The sequence below is a fragment of the Symsagittifera roscoffensis genome, chromosome 9, assembly GCF_963678635.1.
Source record: "Symsagittifera roscoffensis chromosome 9, txSymRosc1.1, whole genome shotgun sequence".
Classification (NCBI taxonomy): Eukaryota; Metazoa; Xenacoelomorpha; order Acoela; family Convolutidae; genus Symsagittifera; species Symsagittifera roscoffensis.
In genome coordinates, this window is record NC_087070.1 from 36264488 (window position 1) to 36279548 (window position 15061).

The window sequence follows — 15061 nt, forward strand, 5'->3', positions numbered from 1 at the left end:
GAATAAATTTGACATCTTTCTTCGCTATTTTGTACCTATAGATGTCTAAATTGTTCACTCATTCATTGCTGGCTTAGTTATTTATTATCATATATTAAACTAAGCAGTGTTTGAAGATCTATAAAGTGAGCTTTGGAAGTTCTGATGGCAGATTTTATAGAAGACAACTCGGTTTCGATCGATTCGGAAGAATCTACACCGCAAAAAGGAATCGCAGTTCCCGTTTCTTCCGATTATGAGTCACAGGCCGCCGGAAGTTCCGAGTCCAGCGGTTCCAGTTTTGAACCGAGGTCGGAAAACGAAAACCAAATTGGGCGGGAGACTCCCGAAAGCGAGGACACTTCGCGAAACTATTCGGCGTCTCCGACAAACGAAGAGATGGGGGGAATAAGATCTGAAGACTACGAGAACCGATCCGAGACTCTTGTGGAGCCGACTGTCGACGAACAGCTAGAAGATTCTACAGAAAGTATCTCAGTTCAAGGTACCCCGTTTGAACAAGACAATTTTCACATCACGAAGCAAAATCAGAACAAAAACAAGGATAAAACGATTTAAGTAAATAAACTCAAGAATAAGGGAAAGTTTTTCCTGAAAGATTTTTTTCAAAAAATATATTTTTTTTAAACTTCCGATTGTTTCTTTTTTTAATATGAGGCGATTGAATTAGGTACAAAAATTGCTGAACGAAAGGCAATTATATCTAAAATATCGCAACAAAAACTAACGTAGAAAATTAAGTGTCATCGAAATTGAGGTCAGTGTCTCCAGTTTTGGGAAATATGGTCCAAAAATCGGATAAATTCAGAAACATTTTGCTCTACAATGGGAAATTTTTTCGAAAAATTTAGAGTCCAGGTCACAGTTGAAAGGGTTTGCATATATTTGCAGCTGAACGCCTAGGAACTTTCCTTCAGAAAATCAAAATTAGGATGAAAAAATTAAACTACGCGCCAAAGTTCAGTCCTAGCTCTAGGAACAAGAATGGTCGCAATAATAAAGAGAAGAAGACTATCTAAATTTAGAAAAAGACGATGCTTCTAGCGACGGCAACAAAACTGGAACACCTAACGATGAAGATAATAAATCGCAAATAAGTTCAAAAACGGACACTAGCTTTGAAATTGTTCACGCTGAGCCTGAAACAGCTGAGTACCTGCAAACCCCAGGGATCGATGCCCCGAACGCCTCTGAAAAATCAGATGATCCAACAGTGATTTATAAAGGTGGTGTTGACATTGACTTCGAAATTGGAAGGCGTGATGAAGACAAGCGACATTCAGTGATGACGTTTTCAGACGGGACGGCCTCAAGTCGAACTACTTTAATGGACAATTCAACCGCGGTTTATGAATCATCAAGTCAGTTTGATGTTCGTGATGCTCATTTGAACGACTATGACAGTCAAGAAAATGTAGGAATTGGACATCCTGATTTGGTTCCGTTGAAAACCGAGTCTAATTTTGATATTTCAAGTTCTACTCGAGATCATCAAGGTTTTCGTCACGGCTTTTCGGAGCAGCTTGAGGCTAGAAAAGAAAGCGCATCGGTTAACGATCTTTCAAATCATCGCTCAACACTTTCGAACCAAAACGATGAAATTAAATTGAACGATGCAAACGTCCAGAGGTTCATGGAACTTTCTGGATCCACCGAAACGCCTAAAGATTTCAAGGATTCCGAAGTTACTAACGCAACTGTTGCTCCAGAAATGCGCAACGAAAAAGACGAAGATTCCACTACAAATAACGTTCAAAATTTGACAACATCAGCTATTGATGATGTCACCAAATCGGAAGAAAGTTCTAGAAAAACTGAGGAATCAGACGAGCAAGAAAGAAGGCGCACGGCATTCCGAAAAGGCGAAATTGACCGAAGTTCGGTGAGTTTTAAGGAGTCACGGAGGAAGTTCTTGCAGACGAATGAGAGGTCTGGCTCGCTTCAAGTTGGAAGATCGGGCGTTGGTTCAGTCAAGCGGCATGTGGGTACGTATCTAGAGCGTGTTAAAACGGGGTTATGAAGACGGAGGGGGGGTAGCGGCGTCATAGGTTGGCATTTTTTTCACTTTTTCAATTCTGCCATTTTTTCCTGTAAAAACCCAAATCCTTTGATTGAGTTTCACGGTTTGTATTTTTTGAATCAAACGTCAATTGCTGTTTATTTACACATTTAACGTATTGCCAATGACAATAAGACAAGCTCGCGTAAGGTATCAGTTTGTAGCTATATTAGTTGTAATTTGAGCATTTAAAAAGCTAATTTTTCTGTCGTTTTCAAGTTTTGCAATGGTATAGTTTCTACAAGCATAGCCGGTTACTACGCAAGTAGGACAGAATGTTCGGACCATAGTCTTGAAAAAAAAAAAATTCTTCAAATTGTAGTCGTTTTTTTTTCTGCGTGGTGCGATAAAAAGATCTGAACGAAAAATTGGAGGCATATTCGACGGCTATAGTCAAATGAACAAATTGGAAAACTATTTTTGTAGAAAAATGACTAGAAAAACAAAAAAAAGTTTTTTTTGCAGTTTTTTGAATTTTCGATATTTTGGTTTCCAAAAAGGCACAAAAATCTCAAAAAAACTTATTTTAGTCGATTAAAACTACGTGTTTACATCCTAAAATAAGCAATTGTAAGCTTTTAAGCTATTAAAGAAAACTATCGAACACTCGAAGATCAAAAACTTCAAACCTGTTTTTCTCGACACTGGGAAATATTTTTTAAAAGTTTGTAATGTCATTCCAATCACGACTGAAAAGGTTTTAAAATGATATGTTACTCAGCTCTCTCCCATGATTATTTGAGGTAGCTGATTTTGCGTGGAGAAAAAAAAGAAACGAGTATGGTCCGTTACTGTGCAAATAGTCTTATAAAAAACAAAGAAGTTTTTTTTTCAAATTATTTCGTTATTTTCAGCATGTGATAATAAAAAGAGCTGAACAAAAAAGTAAAGATTAGGCGTATTCAACACTCATAAGAAATAAACAAGTTGAAAAACAATTTTCATAGAAAGAAGACTAGAAAAACGAAAAAATATTTAAAAAAAAACGTTCTCAATTTTCTTGCAGTTTTTTGATTTCTCAAAACTTTTTATTACTAAAATTTTTTCATTCGTATGCAGCTTTTTTAATTTTTGAATTTTTTTCATTCCAAAAAGGTGCTAAAGTACTCAAAACTAACGTTACTCGAGTAAAACTAAGTTTTTAAGCTATTTTAAGTCATTAAAATTAGCCATTGTAAGTCTGCCCGCACGCTTTATTCGCTCGAATTACGATGATCAACGAGAAATTTCAGATCAGTTTTTGTCGACACGAGGAAATTTTTTTGAAATTCTTAAAATTCGTTGGCTAAGGGCTTTAACATAATTATCCTTCAACTCTCGTTGTGGTTGCTGATTTTGCGTGGAAAAAAAACACAAGAAAAAAAACTAAAACACGCCCGAAAACAAAGTTCCCATTTTTCAAATTGTCGGAACAAATAAAAACTGAAACACACCCGAATACAAAAATCTTCCTGCTTTGTCAAATGGTAAAAACAATAATTGCTGTTAGTCCTTCTGCTCTTACTCGACCGAACTAACCGATTACTCTACTTTTTCTACTTACAGTAAGATTTTGGAGTTCCTTGCCGTAAGACTTTTGCGTGAGCGGTGCTTTGATGGTGAGGGAACGTTAACCAGCCCAGAAAAACAGCCAAAAATGTGCATGTTATTCTTAAGCAGGGACACAACAGCGTTTCTCTGTGATGAGCTGAACAGCTAATGTGTCGATTGTTTCACTCGTGGATAAATGTTTTAAAATTGTTTCAAACTTTAATACTTCACTTTCAATGTTTACTTGAGGACGTGCCTCTTTGACCCCTTCGGTGGAGAGTGATAGCTTGAAGAGGGCGAGTAGTTTGACCTCACTTGACCCTGACCTGCAGAGCAAGATGGAGAGACAGAGACAGAAGTCAGGAGGGGAGGAGATGATGGAGGGGTTGAGTATAGACGAAATGCTCCATCTGCAGTCAGTATATATTTTAAATATTTAAAGAAAACAGTTTGTTCACAGAATGGTGACTTAAGTTGTCATTTTAAAAATCACTTTTGACATGCCTAAATTCTAGAAATTCAAAAACTAACATCCTTTAAGTAGTAATTAGGTAAAGGCTGGGTTCTCGCTTAGAAGTATGGTCCTGTTAAAATCTCATTTAGAAGTATGGCCTCGTAAAACTACCAATGGTTTTCTACTAAAGTCAGGCATATCGAAGTTTCTAATGGTAATTTTCAAGTTTTGCCGGTGAACTGCTATTTTTGATAATGTGTTAAAGAAACGTTAGTGGCTAATCTTACGAAGAATTAATTTACAAAAATTTCCTTTTATTTTCATCCACTTGAAGTACGTGAAGAATATTTCAAGTTGTCTGGCGGGACCGCACTAAACGCGCTTTTGAATGGGACTCACAAAAACGGCGAGACCACCTTTCTAAACGAGTACAAAATTGTTTCAGGTTGTAATTAATTCTTCAAAAAGAACTCTCAATTCTTTTATCGGGTTCGTGGTGTTCGTCCTAGTTTCCGTCAGTTCATTTTCCGTTTTTTTAAACGCGCATTTTTTTGGAAAAGTTTTTATCGGCTTACTTAAAGCATGGGTTTTGTTCCAATTTCAACATTTTTTTACTATAACTGAGAGTTCAGTGATTTTTAAATTTACCAAGTCTGATTTTGCGTAATTTTTTTCATCATTCTTTTGAAATATTTCAGCAGATTGTTATTTCGATCTTGTCAATTTATATGGCGTAAGTTTGAGAGCAAAATATATTAGTATAGGTTATGTGCTTCAGTATGGGTGTGTCGTAAAATTTTTTAAAACTTTATCAAATTTTTTCTGACAACAGTTTTGTTTTCGGCTCAACAGGTTTCGACTCAAAATATGTTGCCTTTATTGCCGCTCGGTGAATCAATTCCAATTATTTTGAAGGCTGCTCATAACCTTTATCAGATTCAATCATGAAGAAGTTTTTGTAGCTGAAGTTTTCCCACCTTTTTCAAATTATATTTTCAAGTAATTTTTTCATTCAAGTTTTTTTTTAAAAAATTTTCGGCTGTTTTTTTCACGGATTATATTTTAGCGCAAAATGTAGCGTAGTTTGAAGTTTTTCAAGCTACTTCAATTTTGACTGTTGTGTTCTGTCACAGGTTTTCATCAAAACGAGTTTCAGTTTCAAACAAACATTTGAATATGTCGGGTGATTTTTTTTTTGAATTTTGTCAGTTTTTTAAGAGTCGGAGGTTTTGTGTATCGCAAGTGATGCCATTTTGAGCTTTGCCTCTGTGTTAATATCATGAAATATAGTTTTTTGGTGAATATGATCCTAAGCAAAAACTAATTCCCCTTTTTTTCTAAGAATTTTTTGCCTGCAATTTAAGCACGTTGAAAAAAATTATACTTAATTCACATAAATAAAGATAATGCTAACTACTTCCTGACTTCTCAGGTTTCCCCTCTCTCCTTCGCCCGCTCTGCAAAAAAGGGGAAAATTTATTCAAAATTGTTTCCTCAATTTGCTTTTTACTTTTTGCTTGTTCGTTTTGCACTCTTTGCAGCGATAGGTTTTAGTTGCAGTATTGTTTTTTTGCTTGTGTTTGCTCAGTAATCGGTCCTTTTTATTTCATGATTCTCTTCAGGCGTGAAGCCAGGGCAAACACGGTGCAGAAGATGGACATCCGGTCGAGATATGACCCCAGCAGGAGTACAGTTGTTGACCCCAGGAGATTCAGCATCACCCCCGACAGAGCATCAGTGGGCAAACTAGACATGGATGCACATGTGAGACCCAGTCATAGTGGCTCTCAACCGACCCAAACCCCCACCCCATCGCACATAAGCATCAACTTTTTAGTGTAACGAGGGGTTTTAGAGGGTTAAATATGAAAACCAAGTATGAGTATGTTTGCCATTGCCTAATTAGTCCGCATGCCGATGTAAATTGGACGATGTAAGAAATTAGACAATGTAAACAAAATTTACTTCTAAAAATTTGCAGGTAGGGGATGAAGGAAAAAAATTGCCGTGGATTTTTTCAAACGTTTTTTTTGTTGCTACTCGATTCGTCTGTTAGTTTTTGTTTCGAAGTTCCATAGTTCCGCCTGGTACTATTTTATGGCAACCAATTTTAGTCCACTAATTCAAACGCCAAGATTTTCCAAAAGCAATTGAACTCATTGTAGAGATAATCAAAGTATATTTATTTTAAAAAATCTATTGAAAGCGGTTGAATAACAAGGATAGCCGGTTGCTGTGCAAATAGCACAAAAAGTTCCGACCTCAATTTTTTTTTCTAAAAAATTGTTTTTTTTTTGTTTGTTCGGCTATGAGCGGATCTGAATGAAAGCCTAGAATATAATTATATTCGATAGTGGGAGTAGAACAAGTATCTTTGACAACGGTTTTTATCAAAAAGTTAATCGAAAAACAAAAAGGCCAAAAAAAACTTTCTAATTTTCAAAAAGGCCAAAAAAACTTTTCTGAACATATTACATGAGAAATATGGCTGCTCATATATGACATTTATACACGTTATTTGTAACTTGGGCTCAAAATTTTGATCATATTTCATCAGAATTTGGATGCAGAATCTGTAAAATTCAGGTGAAACGAATGCTGGGAAAACATCATGCAGCCTTCGAGGACAAATTGCGATCACTTTTCGGTGAAAAATATAAAGACTACAGCATAAGTTACGACGATGTTCTGAAATACTGGAAGGGACGGCTCAAGAAAATTGAGCGGGAAAACGACTTGCGAACGGGAAAGAGGTGAGAGAAAAAACTCCTTTTTGATTCAGAATCGATGAACGTAGTAAAATCTCTCATATAGGTCGAGATCACCACCAGCGGATTTAGAGGGAGGGAAGAGAGGGGGGAAGGGGGGCGTTTTTCTAGGATTCGACCCCCTGCCAACCCAAAGGGTAACCCCTTTGTGCTAATTTGAGATATCCATTTTTGGCTGACTGACTCTAAAATTTTTCTTAAGGCGCCTTGCGTGCCAAAATATACTAATTTTGACGGGGACTTTTTGGCCAAAACTTTCCAAAAAGTGCCTAAAATGCTTTTTTGGCCTGTTTCTTCAAAATTTTGCCCAAGATTTTCCCGAAAATTTGGTCAACATGGAGTCTTTATAAGAATTTGGGAGCGCTCAGAAAACCAATTTAACGACCTCAAAATGAAGTCAAAAATTTTTTTTGAAATTAGTTTTTTTTTTGAAAATTGGCTCCACCCTGGAGAAAATCCTAGATCCGCACCTGGTCGAGATGATTCCTTTTTTCAGGATAAGTCTTAGAATTTCAGGGTCACGTTTAATCTTTCGTGGTTTGATTTTTGATTTCTTTTTAAATTCAGTTCATTTCCTTTGTTAGAAAAAAAACTCCACTATCGAACAGTAAAAGTGTAATGATCACAAAAAAAACGATCGATTTCAATTTATTTTCAGGTTTTCTATCGATTTAAAGAGCTTACCTTATGATCTATTTTTTTTTTAAATTAGCCAATTTTGTCGAAAAAGATAATCTACGTTTTTTTTTTGAAATTCGAATTTTTCAAATAATAAGCCAGTTTTTTTCTAATGTTTACTTCATTGAATTTTTCCCTACTGTCTATTGGCTATGCTTGATATTCATCAAAAAGTAGAATCCAACTTCTAGGTGATGATCGGCTATGACCTTTCATGTTCGCGAATACAATAATTGATAGAATTTACCATCGGCTCTTCTCATTTCCCCCTCTACCAACTTTGAATTTCAATTTTAAAAGTCTGCTTTATTTTGCCATAATGCAATTGAATTTTTGGCTTGGTTAACAAATTAGCAATTGTGAACAGATTAGTTTTTCAGATTACCTTACATCGTAATTTTACGCGTTGGCCAGAACAACACTTAAAATAACAATAAAAAATAGAAAATTTAAAAATTTGGGAAAGTGGAAAATAGTCGAACTAAGAAAACGTGAGGTTGATCAGCAGCTATATTTTTTAGTTGGAGCCGACCAACTTCTACGATTTCTGATGCAGATGATCAAAGTAATTTTGAGCAGAGGTCTGGGAACGATTCACAGGGCATCGAACAGATGAGTGATATCGAGGCTATGCTCGAATCATTTTTCACACAGGTAATCTCATAACAATTAACAAGGATAGCCAGTAACTGTGCAAGTAGCACAGAATGTTCCGACCATAGTCTTTAAAAACTACAAGAAAAAAATTTCATTTTCAAACAAGTGTCGTTTTTTCTGCTTGGCGTGATAAAAGGATCTGACGTAAAACTATAATTTAGTCATACCCGCATCCAAGTTTGGGCGTGAAAAATTGATTATAAGGGATAATTATGATGATTTTCTGACAATTATAATTGATTATAATTACCAAAATTAGGTGTTTAAAGGATTTATAATTGGTTGTAATTGTGATTTTTCCAAGAGATGATAACCTCTAATTCTTACAAAAAACCGTTAGAATCAATTATAATTGAATATAATCGATTATAAACTCTATTTTTTGCCAAAATTTTGTCAGTTCGAAACTATATTCGAATTATATCTTATGGTTTATATTTTTTGTGTCAATAAGAAAATCTCTAAAAGAGATCTCTTGAACACTTTGGTTCATGTGAAAACAAAGTTTTACCTCGAAAAAATAGTTTCATAGAGATTCTTTCATATTAGTAGAAAGGTTCCCGCGGTAGATGAAAAATAAATCTACCGAATCAATCATGAAACTAAATCAATTTGCGGATGTTTTGGTGGTTAAAAAGCTAAAAATATGCATCACAAAACAACTCTAATGGGGAAAAATGAAAAAAAACCTTATAAATATGAAATGATTGGAAAACTTTAAAAACACTTTTCTCAATTTTCATAGGAACCTACGTCTACAAAAAGCATAAAATATAAGCAATTTAGATGCAACTTCGAAGACGAAATGGACAAAAAAAAGGGTTTATAATCAATTCTAACCGATTATAATGGATTTTTGTGGAAAAGTAATGAATTAGAAATTTGAATAAAAATAATGGATTATAATTAATTATAGTTTGATCTTAAAAAGAGAGATTATAATCGATTATTAATTGATTAAAATCCACTGTTTCTCAATTTCAGTAAGACTGATACTAAACTCGTAATATAATCGATTATTAACGCTTGAAACTGGATGCGGATAGTAAAAAAGGCAAACAGGACTACAGACTTTGAAGAAAAGTGATAAGAGAAACAAAAAAATCATAAAAATATATTTTTTTTAAATTCAAACTTTTTTCAATTTTTGTTTTTGCAGAAGTTTATTTTTGAAAAACACACCCGAATACAAAATTATTGTCAACGGCCTAAATTACGCATAAATAAGCGTGCTCGCTCACTTTTTTTTGCTCGAATTTAGACGAAAAATCAAAAATATAAGGTGATTTTTCTCCACACTGGGAATTTTTTTAAAAACTTTTTGATGTCGACTGAATCAGGACTGAAAAACGGCTACTCAATTTTCTCCAATGATTGTTTGACGTGGCTGATTTTGCGGGGAAAACAAAAAAAGAAAAAACTAAAACACCCGAATACAAAGTTGCTCCCCAGTTTTTAAACGGTCGGAACAAAAACAACAATTAGATAACATTGTTACATATCATTTAAGAAATGTTTAGCTTAATCTAAGTTAAATCTTTGGTTAAATTGTGTCTTTTTATATCTGCAGCTACTTTTTTTTAAATTTCTAGCATATTCAGCTGCTTTACTTGTGGCTAATGTAAGTAAAATGTCAAAGGTCTGTGGCGCAAATACGAGGACAGGGGCTCTAAATCTTCTGATTGTCGGATTGAATCAGCATATTTAATTCATATGTCGGATCGAGTAGCATATTTAATTTTCAATAAAAAATAAGATAAGTTTGAGTCAAACATTCAAAAAAATCAAAAAGATTTTACAAAATTGATTTTATATTTTCTGGGAAAACCTGGCCATGTCTGATCAACGATCATTTTTCTTTGTTTCTAATATATGCCGATTCCAAACCCGAGAGGGGGTCTTCTGCATATTAGATCGCAGGTAATTTTCTAGCAGTTTTTCTTAGAAAAAAAATTTTGTAGTGCATTTCGCTACCAAATGGTTGCTTCAATCTGCAGCTGCGCATACAAAAGTGGCATCATCGGATCGGCTTGTCTTAACGTTTTCTGACCTCAAATTCTTCTTTGACTGCTGCCAAGGCTTGGGTGGTCTTTGAAAGTTTTTGGTGTAATAAACCCAAAATTTGCGTCAGGGTCCAATTCTTGTAGGGTGTCAAACTCCTGTTTTTTTTTAAATTGATCATATCATCAGTTTGTGCAGCTCAGGCAAGCCACCTGTGGTAAATATTTCATCTCCTCGGCTGAGTATCTTTTAATGTTTTTTTAATTTGCCATTTTTTCAAATGAGTCTCTTGTCGGTATCTGTCTGTGCTACTTGCACAGAAATTGGCTGTGAATGTTCACAATCAGTTGTGAGACTGATTTATTATGAACAGGAAGGACTGGAAGACTCCGACAACCTGAATACTCTCATTTTGAAAGATTTGCGAGCCAGCGAATTCACTCCAGAAAATCAGATCGAGGCAACGGGTGTTCCAGTGTATACTATTTCGCCGTCAGAGGGCGATGTCTTTTCAAGTTCGGTGCCGAATCTACCGACTAACTTGACCTTGAGTGAGTCGCAAGGGGACGAGACTACGAATGATGTTTCTAGTCATCCCGAGATAGTTCTAGATGACGAGTTTACTTTTGTCGAAGAGGAGAAAAACGAGAATATCAAAACCGAAGGAGCCGAATTAGGTAACAAATCGGGCTATTTTTTTCTTACTCTTTTTACCTACTGCTGAAGTCCTCTTAGTCACTGCCAATATTCTTCAAATTATATTAGTAATGATTAAAATTTGTTTAAAAAAGTCACCGAAAACCTCGAAAAGATTGAATCAATTGAAACAGATTATTCAATTTTTTACATTCACAAAAATGTTGATTCAACGATGTGAACAACTATAGATCAGAAAGAGTTGTGAAACTAAAGTTTCCGACCTGAACTCATTGGTGCTTAATTGGCGCTTAAGTCTTTGAAAAAATTGGAGCAATGTTTGATCGTGTCTTACGTTTTAGGCGTTAAAATACAACGGACCAGCAACTCCGTCTCGATGTCCAACGAAAAGGAACCCTTGCCGGCTAACAACGAAAACATCGACAACAACGCTAACAACGACAACAACAATTTAGTCCCACAAAAAGGCACCACAAACCAAACTTCAGGTATGCAAGGCTATAAACTTTTTGCATTCATTGATTAATATCGGAGCAGTAGCGTGCCAGTGGGGGGGGGGGGGGGGGGGTTTGGACCGCCCTTCTTTTCAATCAATTCTGGCTGCCAAAATTTTCCAAAGGGTCCACCCTGTGGTATAACTTTATGACATCTCTTTTTCAGTGACGAACCTCAAAATTTTTTTAAAGGCGCCTTTTGTGCCAATATGACTAAATTTGAGGGGGGAGCGCGCGCCAAAAAAAGCGCAATTTTTCAGTCAAAGTTTTCCAAAAAGTGCCTAAAACCACCTTTTTTTTACCTGTTTTTCAAAATTTTTCCTGTGGCGGAGAAAATTTGACCGAAACAGGGGTCTTTTGGGAGAGCTCGGGTAGCCAAATTGATCGACCTAATAAAAAAAATGTCGGCAAAACTTTCAAAATTTTTCGAAAAACCGCCCCCCCCTAGAAAAATTTCTGCGCACGCCACTGTATCGGATTATATGTTTAAACGCCAATTTAAGTTTTCATTTTTTGCTCAGGATCTCAAAACCGAAGAAAGTTTCTGTGATCTATTTGGTTTTTGATAATAATTTTTGCCTGATACATATAGCTTGTATTTTTTATAAGGACATGGCGAGTTACTTTTAATTGAAACTTATTGTTATCAAAATGAGTGTTTTTAGAAAAAGTGTTGTTTTTTAGAAAAAGAAGAAAACTACCAGGAAGTCGAACGACGAGGATCGAACCTGAGTCGAACCCTCCGAAAAAGCTCGACCACTTCCAAATCTTCCCAAGATAGCAAATCAATCCGATCCCGAACCAGTACTAACTCTTCCGCATCACGAAGGCAAACTGCTTCAAATGTGATCGCAGTTAACATAAGCGAGAGTCGTTCGGAACAAGTGCCGACAACTTCGAGGAAAGAGGTCTCACCAGGCGAGAAACCGTCGTTTCAATCGGGAGTCCAACAAATGAAAGATCTGGCTACAACTTTGGATCGGAATATTGACAACAACAGTCCGTCTGATTTATCAAAACAGCATTCAACAGTTAGTGAACATGGTCTTTGCTGCTTAGCGCCTTTTTTAAGATTCGATAAATGCAGTTCACTCTTAAGCTGGTCGAGATGATTTTTTTTTTCGTTTTTTTTTCAGGAAAGACTTTTGATTTCTTCTTAAGTTCAGTTCATTTCCTTTGCTGAAAGGAAGGCAAACTCCACTATCGAACATCACAAGATTAAAGGTCACGAAAAACTGACTTCTAGTTTCGAAAGTTTCTGATTTCACAGCGGAATTAAATTTTTCCCTATTGATTAACTATTTACCTTTTTAAAAAATTGGATAAAACGTTTTAAATAAATGAAAAAAGTACATACTTATGTGAAAACCATCGGCTCACACGCTATGTAAAATGCAACGTGTTTCATATTGCATATAAAAAATATTAAATAGACAAAAAGTATGCCTCATTTAAATTCGGAGAGATTTCGAAGTCTGATTAAATTTCCGCTTACGCGTTAGTAGCCGAATATATATCGCGCGTTAATTATCCCAATTGGCTAACTTGGCAAACGTGATTGACTTCTTGTTATAAAACTGAACTTTAATTTTCAATTTTCCCAGCGGAATTAAATTTTTAAGCTATTGATCCAGTTTTTTCAACTGGATCAAAGGTAAAACTATTGATCCAGTTTTTTACTTATTGATCCAGTTTTTTTCATGAGTCGATTTTATCAAAAATGTGTCCATCTAAAATCTTTCGAAAATTAAGGGTTTACAAAAATAAATCTTTCTTTTCTGTTGCTTTGCGTTCATTGACTCTTTGCCAATTGTCTCTTGGCTAAGTTTTCGCTTTTGTGTTTTCAATATTTTTTTGTTTTAATTACCTTTTTCCATTATTCTGGCTGACTTGGGCAACCAGGATTAAAAAGTTCAAAAAGAAAATTTGCAATTTTTTCTATCAGAATATGGTGCTTCAATTTTAAAAAACTGTTCTATGAATTAATGATTGGCAAATGAAGACAAAAAATGAAAACTGCTGCTTCAACTTTACAAAAGTTAGAGAAACAAACAAGCAAAAGAAAAGGTTCCCATTTTTTTGCTTTAACCAATAATTTTATTTAATTTTGCAGAATAAGAACCCGGATTCAGATGTCGCCCGTGGCTTGTCAATTCGCGATGAGAACAACCCGCCTGCAGTAATCGAGGTCCACCAACTCGGCTACCAGTCCGACTCGAACTCGACTGATACTCTCTGCAAAAACGACGACAACAAAAAGAAATGCTGCTGCTGCTCTTCTTGTTCTATTCTTTGAAATAAACTAAATATTATACTATTTTAAATTTAAATTAATTTTGTCTAAATTTTTGATTGAAACTCACAGCCATTCTTTTTATTCGAATTTGAATAATTAATTTTTGATTTTTCCTCTAATTATTAATAAATGTATGGTCAATTAAAAGCTCACAGCATTAGCTGAGCGTTGTCACTCATCGTACGCTGATTGTTACTAATTATGGTTTCACTTTTTTGTCGTTTCCGTTTTATGAAATTTTTTTGAAATAGACTGTTCGTATTTAAACGAGGACTGGAAAGCTCCAATTTTTTTTTTATAATGAGTGAAATAATATTGGTAGAGAAAAACGAATACACTTCAAAATTGTTTGATATTTTTCATTTCGTTTTTGCCGGCTACTAACGCAAACTTTGGACAATTAGTTTTCCTCTAGCTCACCGCCTACGATATTTAAAAAACTTGTAATTACATTGCTCAAAAGATAAATATATTTAGCCTTAGCTTATTTGACAATTTTTAAAACCGCGTACCCTAAAAAAAACAGTTTGCATAATTTAACCTAAAGTATTGCCGGTTGTTTTGTGACTAGCACAGAATTTTTCCACTAATTCTAACAAATAAAGACAAAATAAATACAAAAAAATTCTCCTTTTTTTTCATTTTTGTCTCAATCAGTGTTAATAGGCTGATTGATGTATGTGAAAAATTGCAAGAATGAAAATTAATGCAAGAAAAGTAAAATAACTATGAAATTCAATTAGAAAAAGATTGCTCTTATCAGGGCGAAGCCGCTAATACTCCTACTGCGTTTTAAGGTCTGAAGAATAGTGTTCGCTTTTAAGAAAACTTAAAAAAGGCTAAATTGGCAAAAGTTTTAATGTCGTTTAATTCATGATCAAAAAGGTTCCACATTCACATATTCCTTTACTCATTCAGATAATTAATTGTGGTATCACGTTTTGCGTGATTTTTTTTTCTACAAAAATTAAAATCATAAACGAACCCAAAATCAAAGTTCCTCCAAACTTTCAGTCTTCGAAAAAATTATTTCTAATTGCTAATTTCAAAAGCAATTTTCCGAACTCAAGTTTTCTTTGCATACAGAACACTCAGCGTGGAACTATTCCGTCAACTTTTTTTAAAGCCGTAACAGCAACCCTACAAACGACCCACATAGCATTGATTTCAATGATAGGAATGATTAGCATCTAATAAAACTGACAAATTTCGACAGTTTATTAAACTCTTTTTAATTAGCAAGAGAAAAAACTAGCTGCAGAATCAAATCATTTTTAGTTCAGGTGCAATGCATCTGTTATGCTTGCTTATTTATACTCTCCAAATTTTGATTTCACTACGAATAAAGAAGTTTTGCAGGTTTTGCGTCGGTGTTTTTGTTCTGATTGGGTATTATCTGTCATCAAACGTCAAAGTTTGTGGATAGATTGGAACCTGAGAGCTGTTTCAAAACAATCAGCTGGTGTT

General features: G+C 34.9%; 2 protein-coding genes across 2 annotated transcripts in view; one reads left to right on the forward strand and one right to left on the reverse strand.

The window, feature by feature from the left end:
* LOC134853941 (prohibitin 1-like) overlaps positions 1-15061 on the reverse strand; it is a 331804-nt gene that overhangs the window by 245806 nt on the left and 70937 nt on the right. The gene's annotated exons all lie outside the window — the stretch shown is intronic.
* LOC134854408 (dentin sialophosphoprotein-like) lies at positions 59-13661 on the forward strand. The gene is made up of 10 exons (XM_063870645.1): positions 59-484; positions 1026-1985; positions 3839-4004; positions 5666-5807; positions 6630-6796; positions 8011-8143; positions 10521-10824; positions 11146-11292; positions 11983-12329; positions 13412-13661. Exons 1-10 carry the CDS (start codon positions 145-147, stop codon positions 13592-13594), a joined length of 2889 nt encoding a protein of 962 aa, XP_063726715.1. The 5' UTR covers positions 59-144; the 3' UTR covers positions 13595-13661.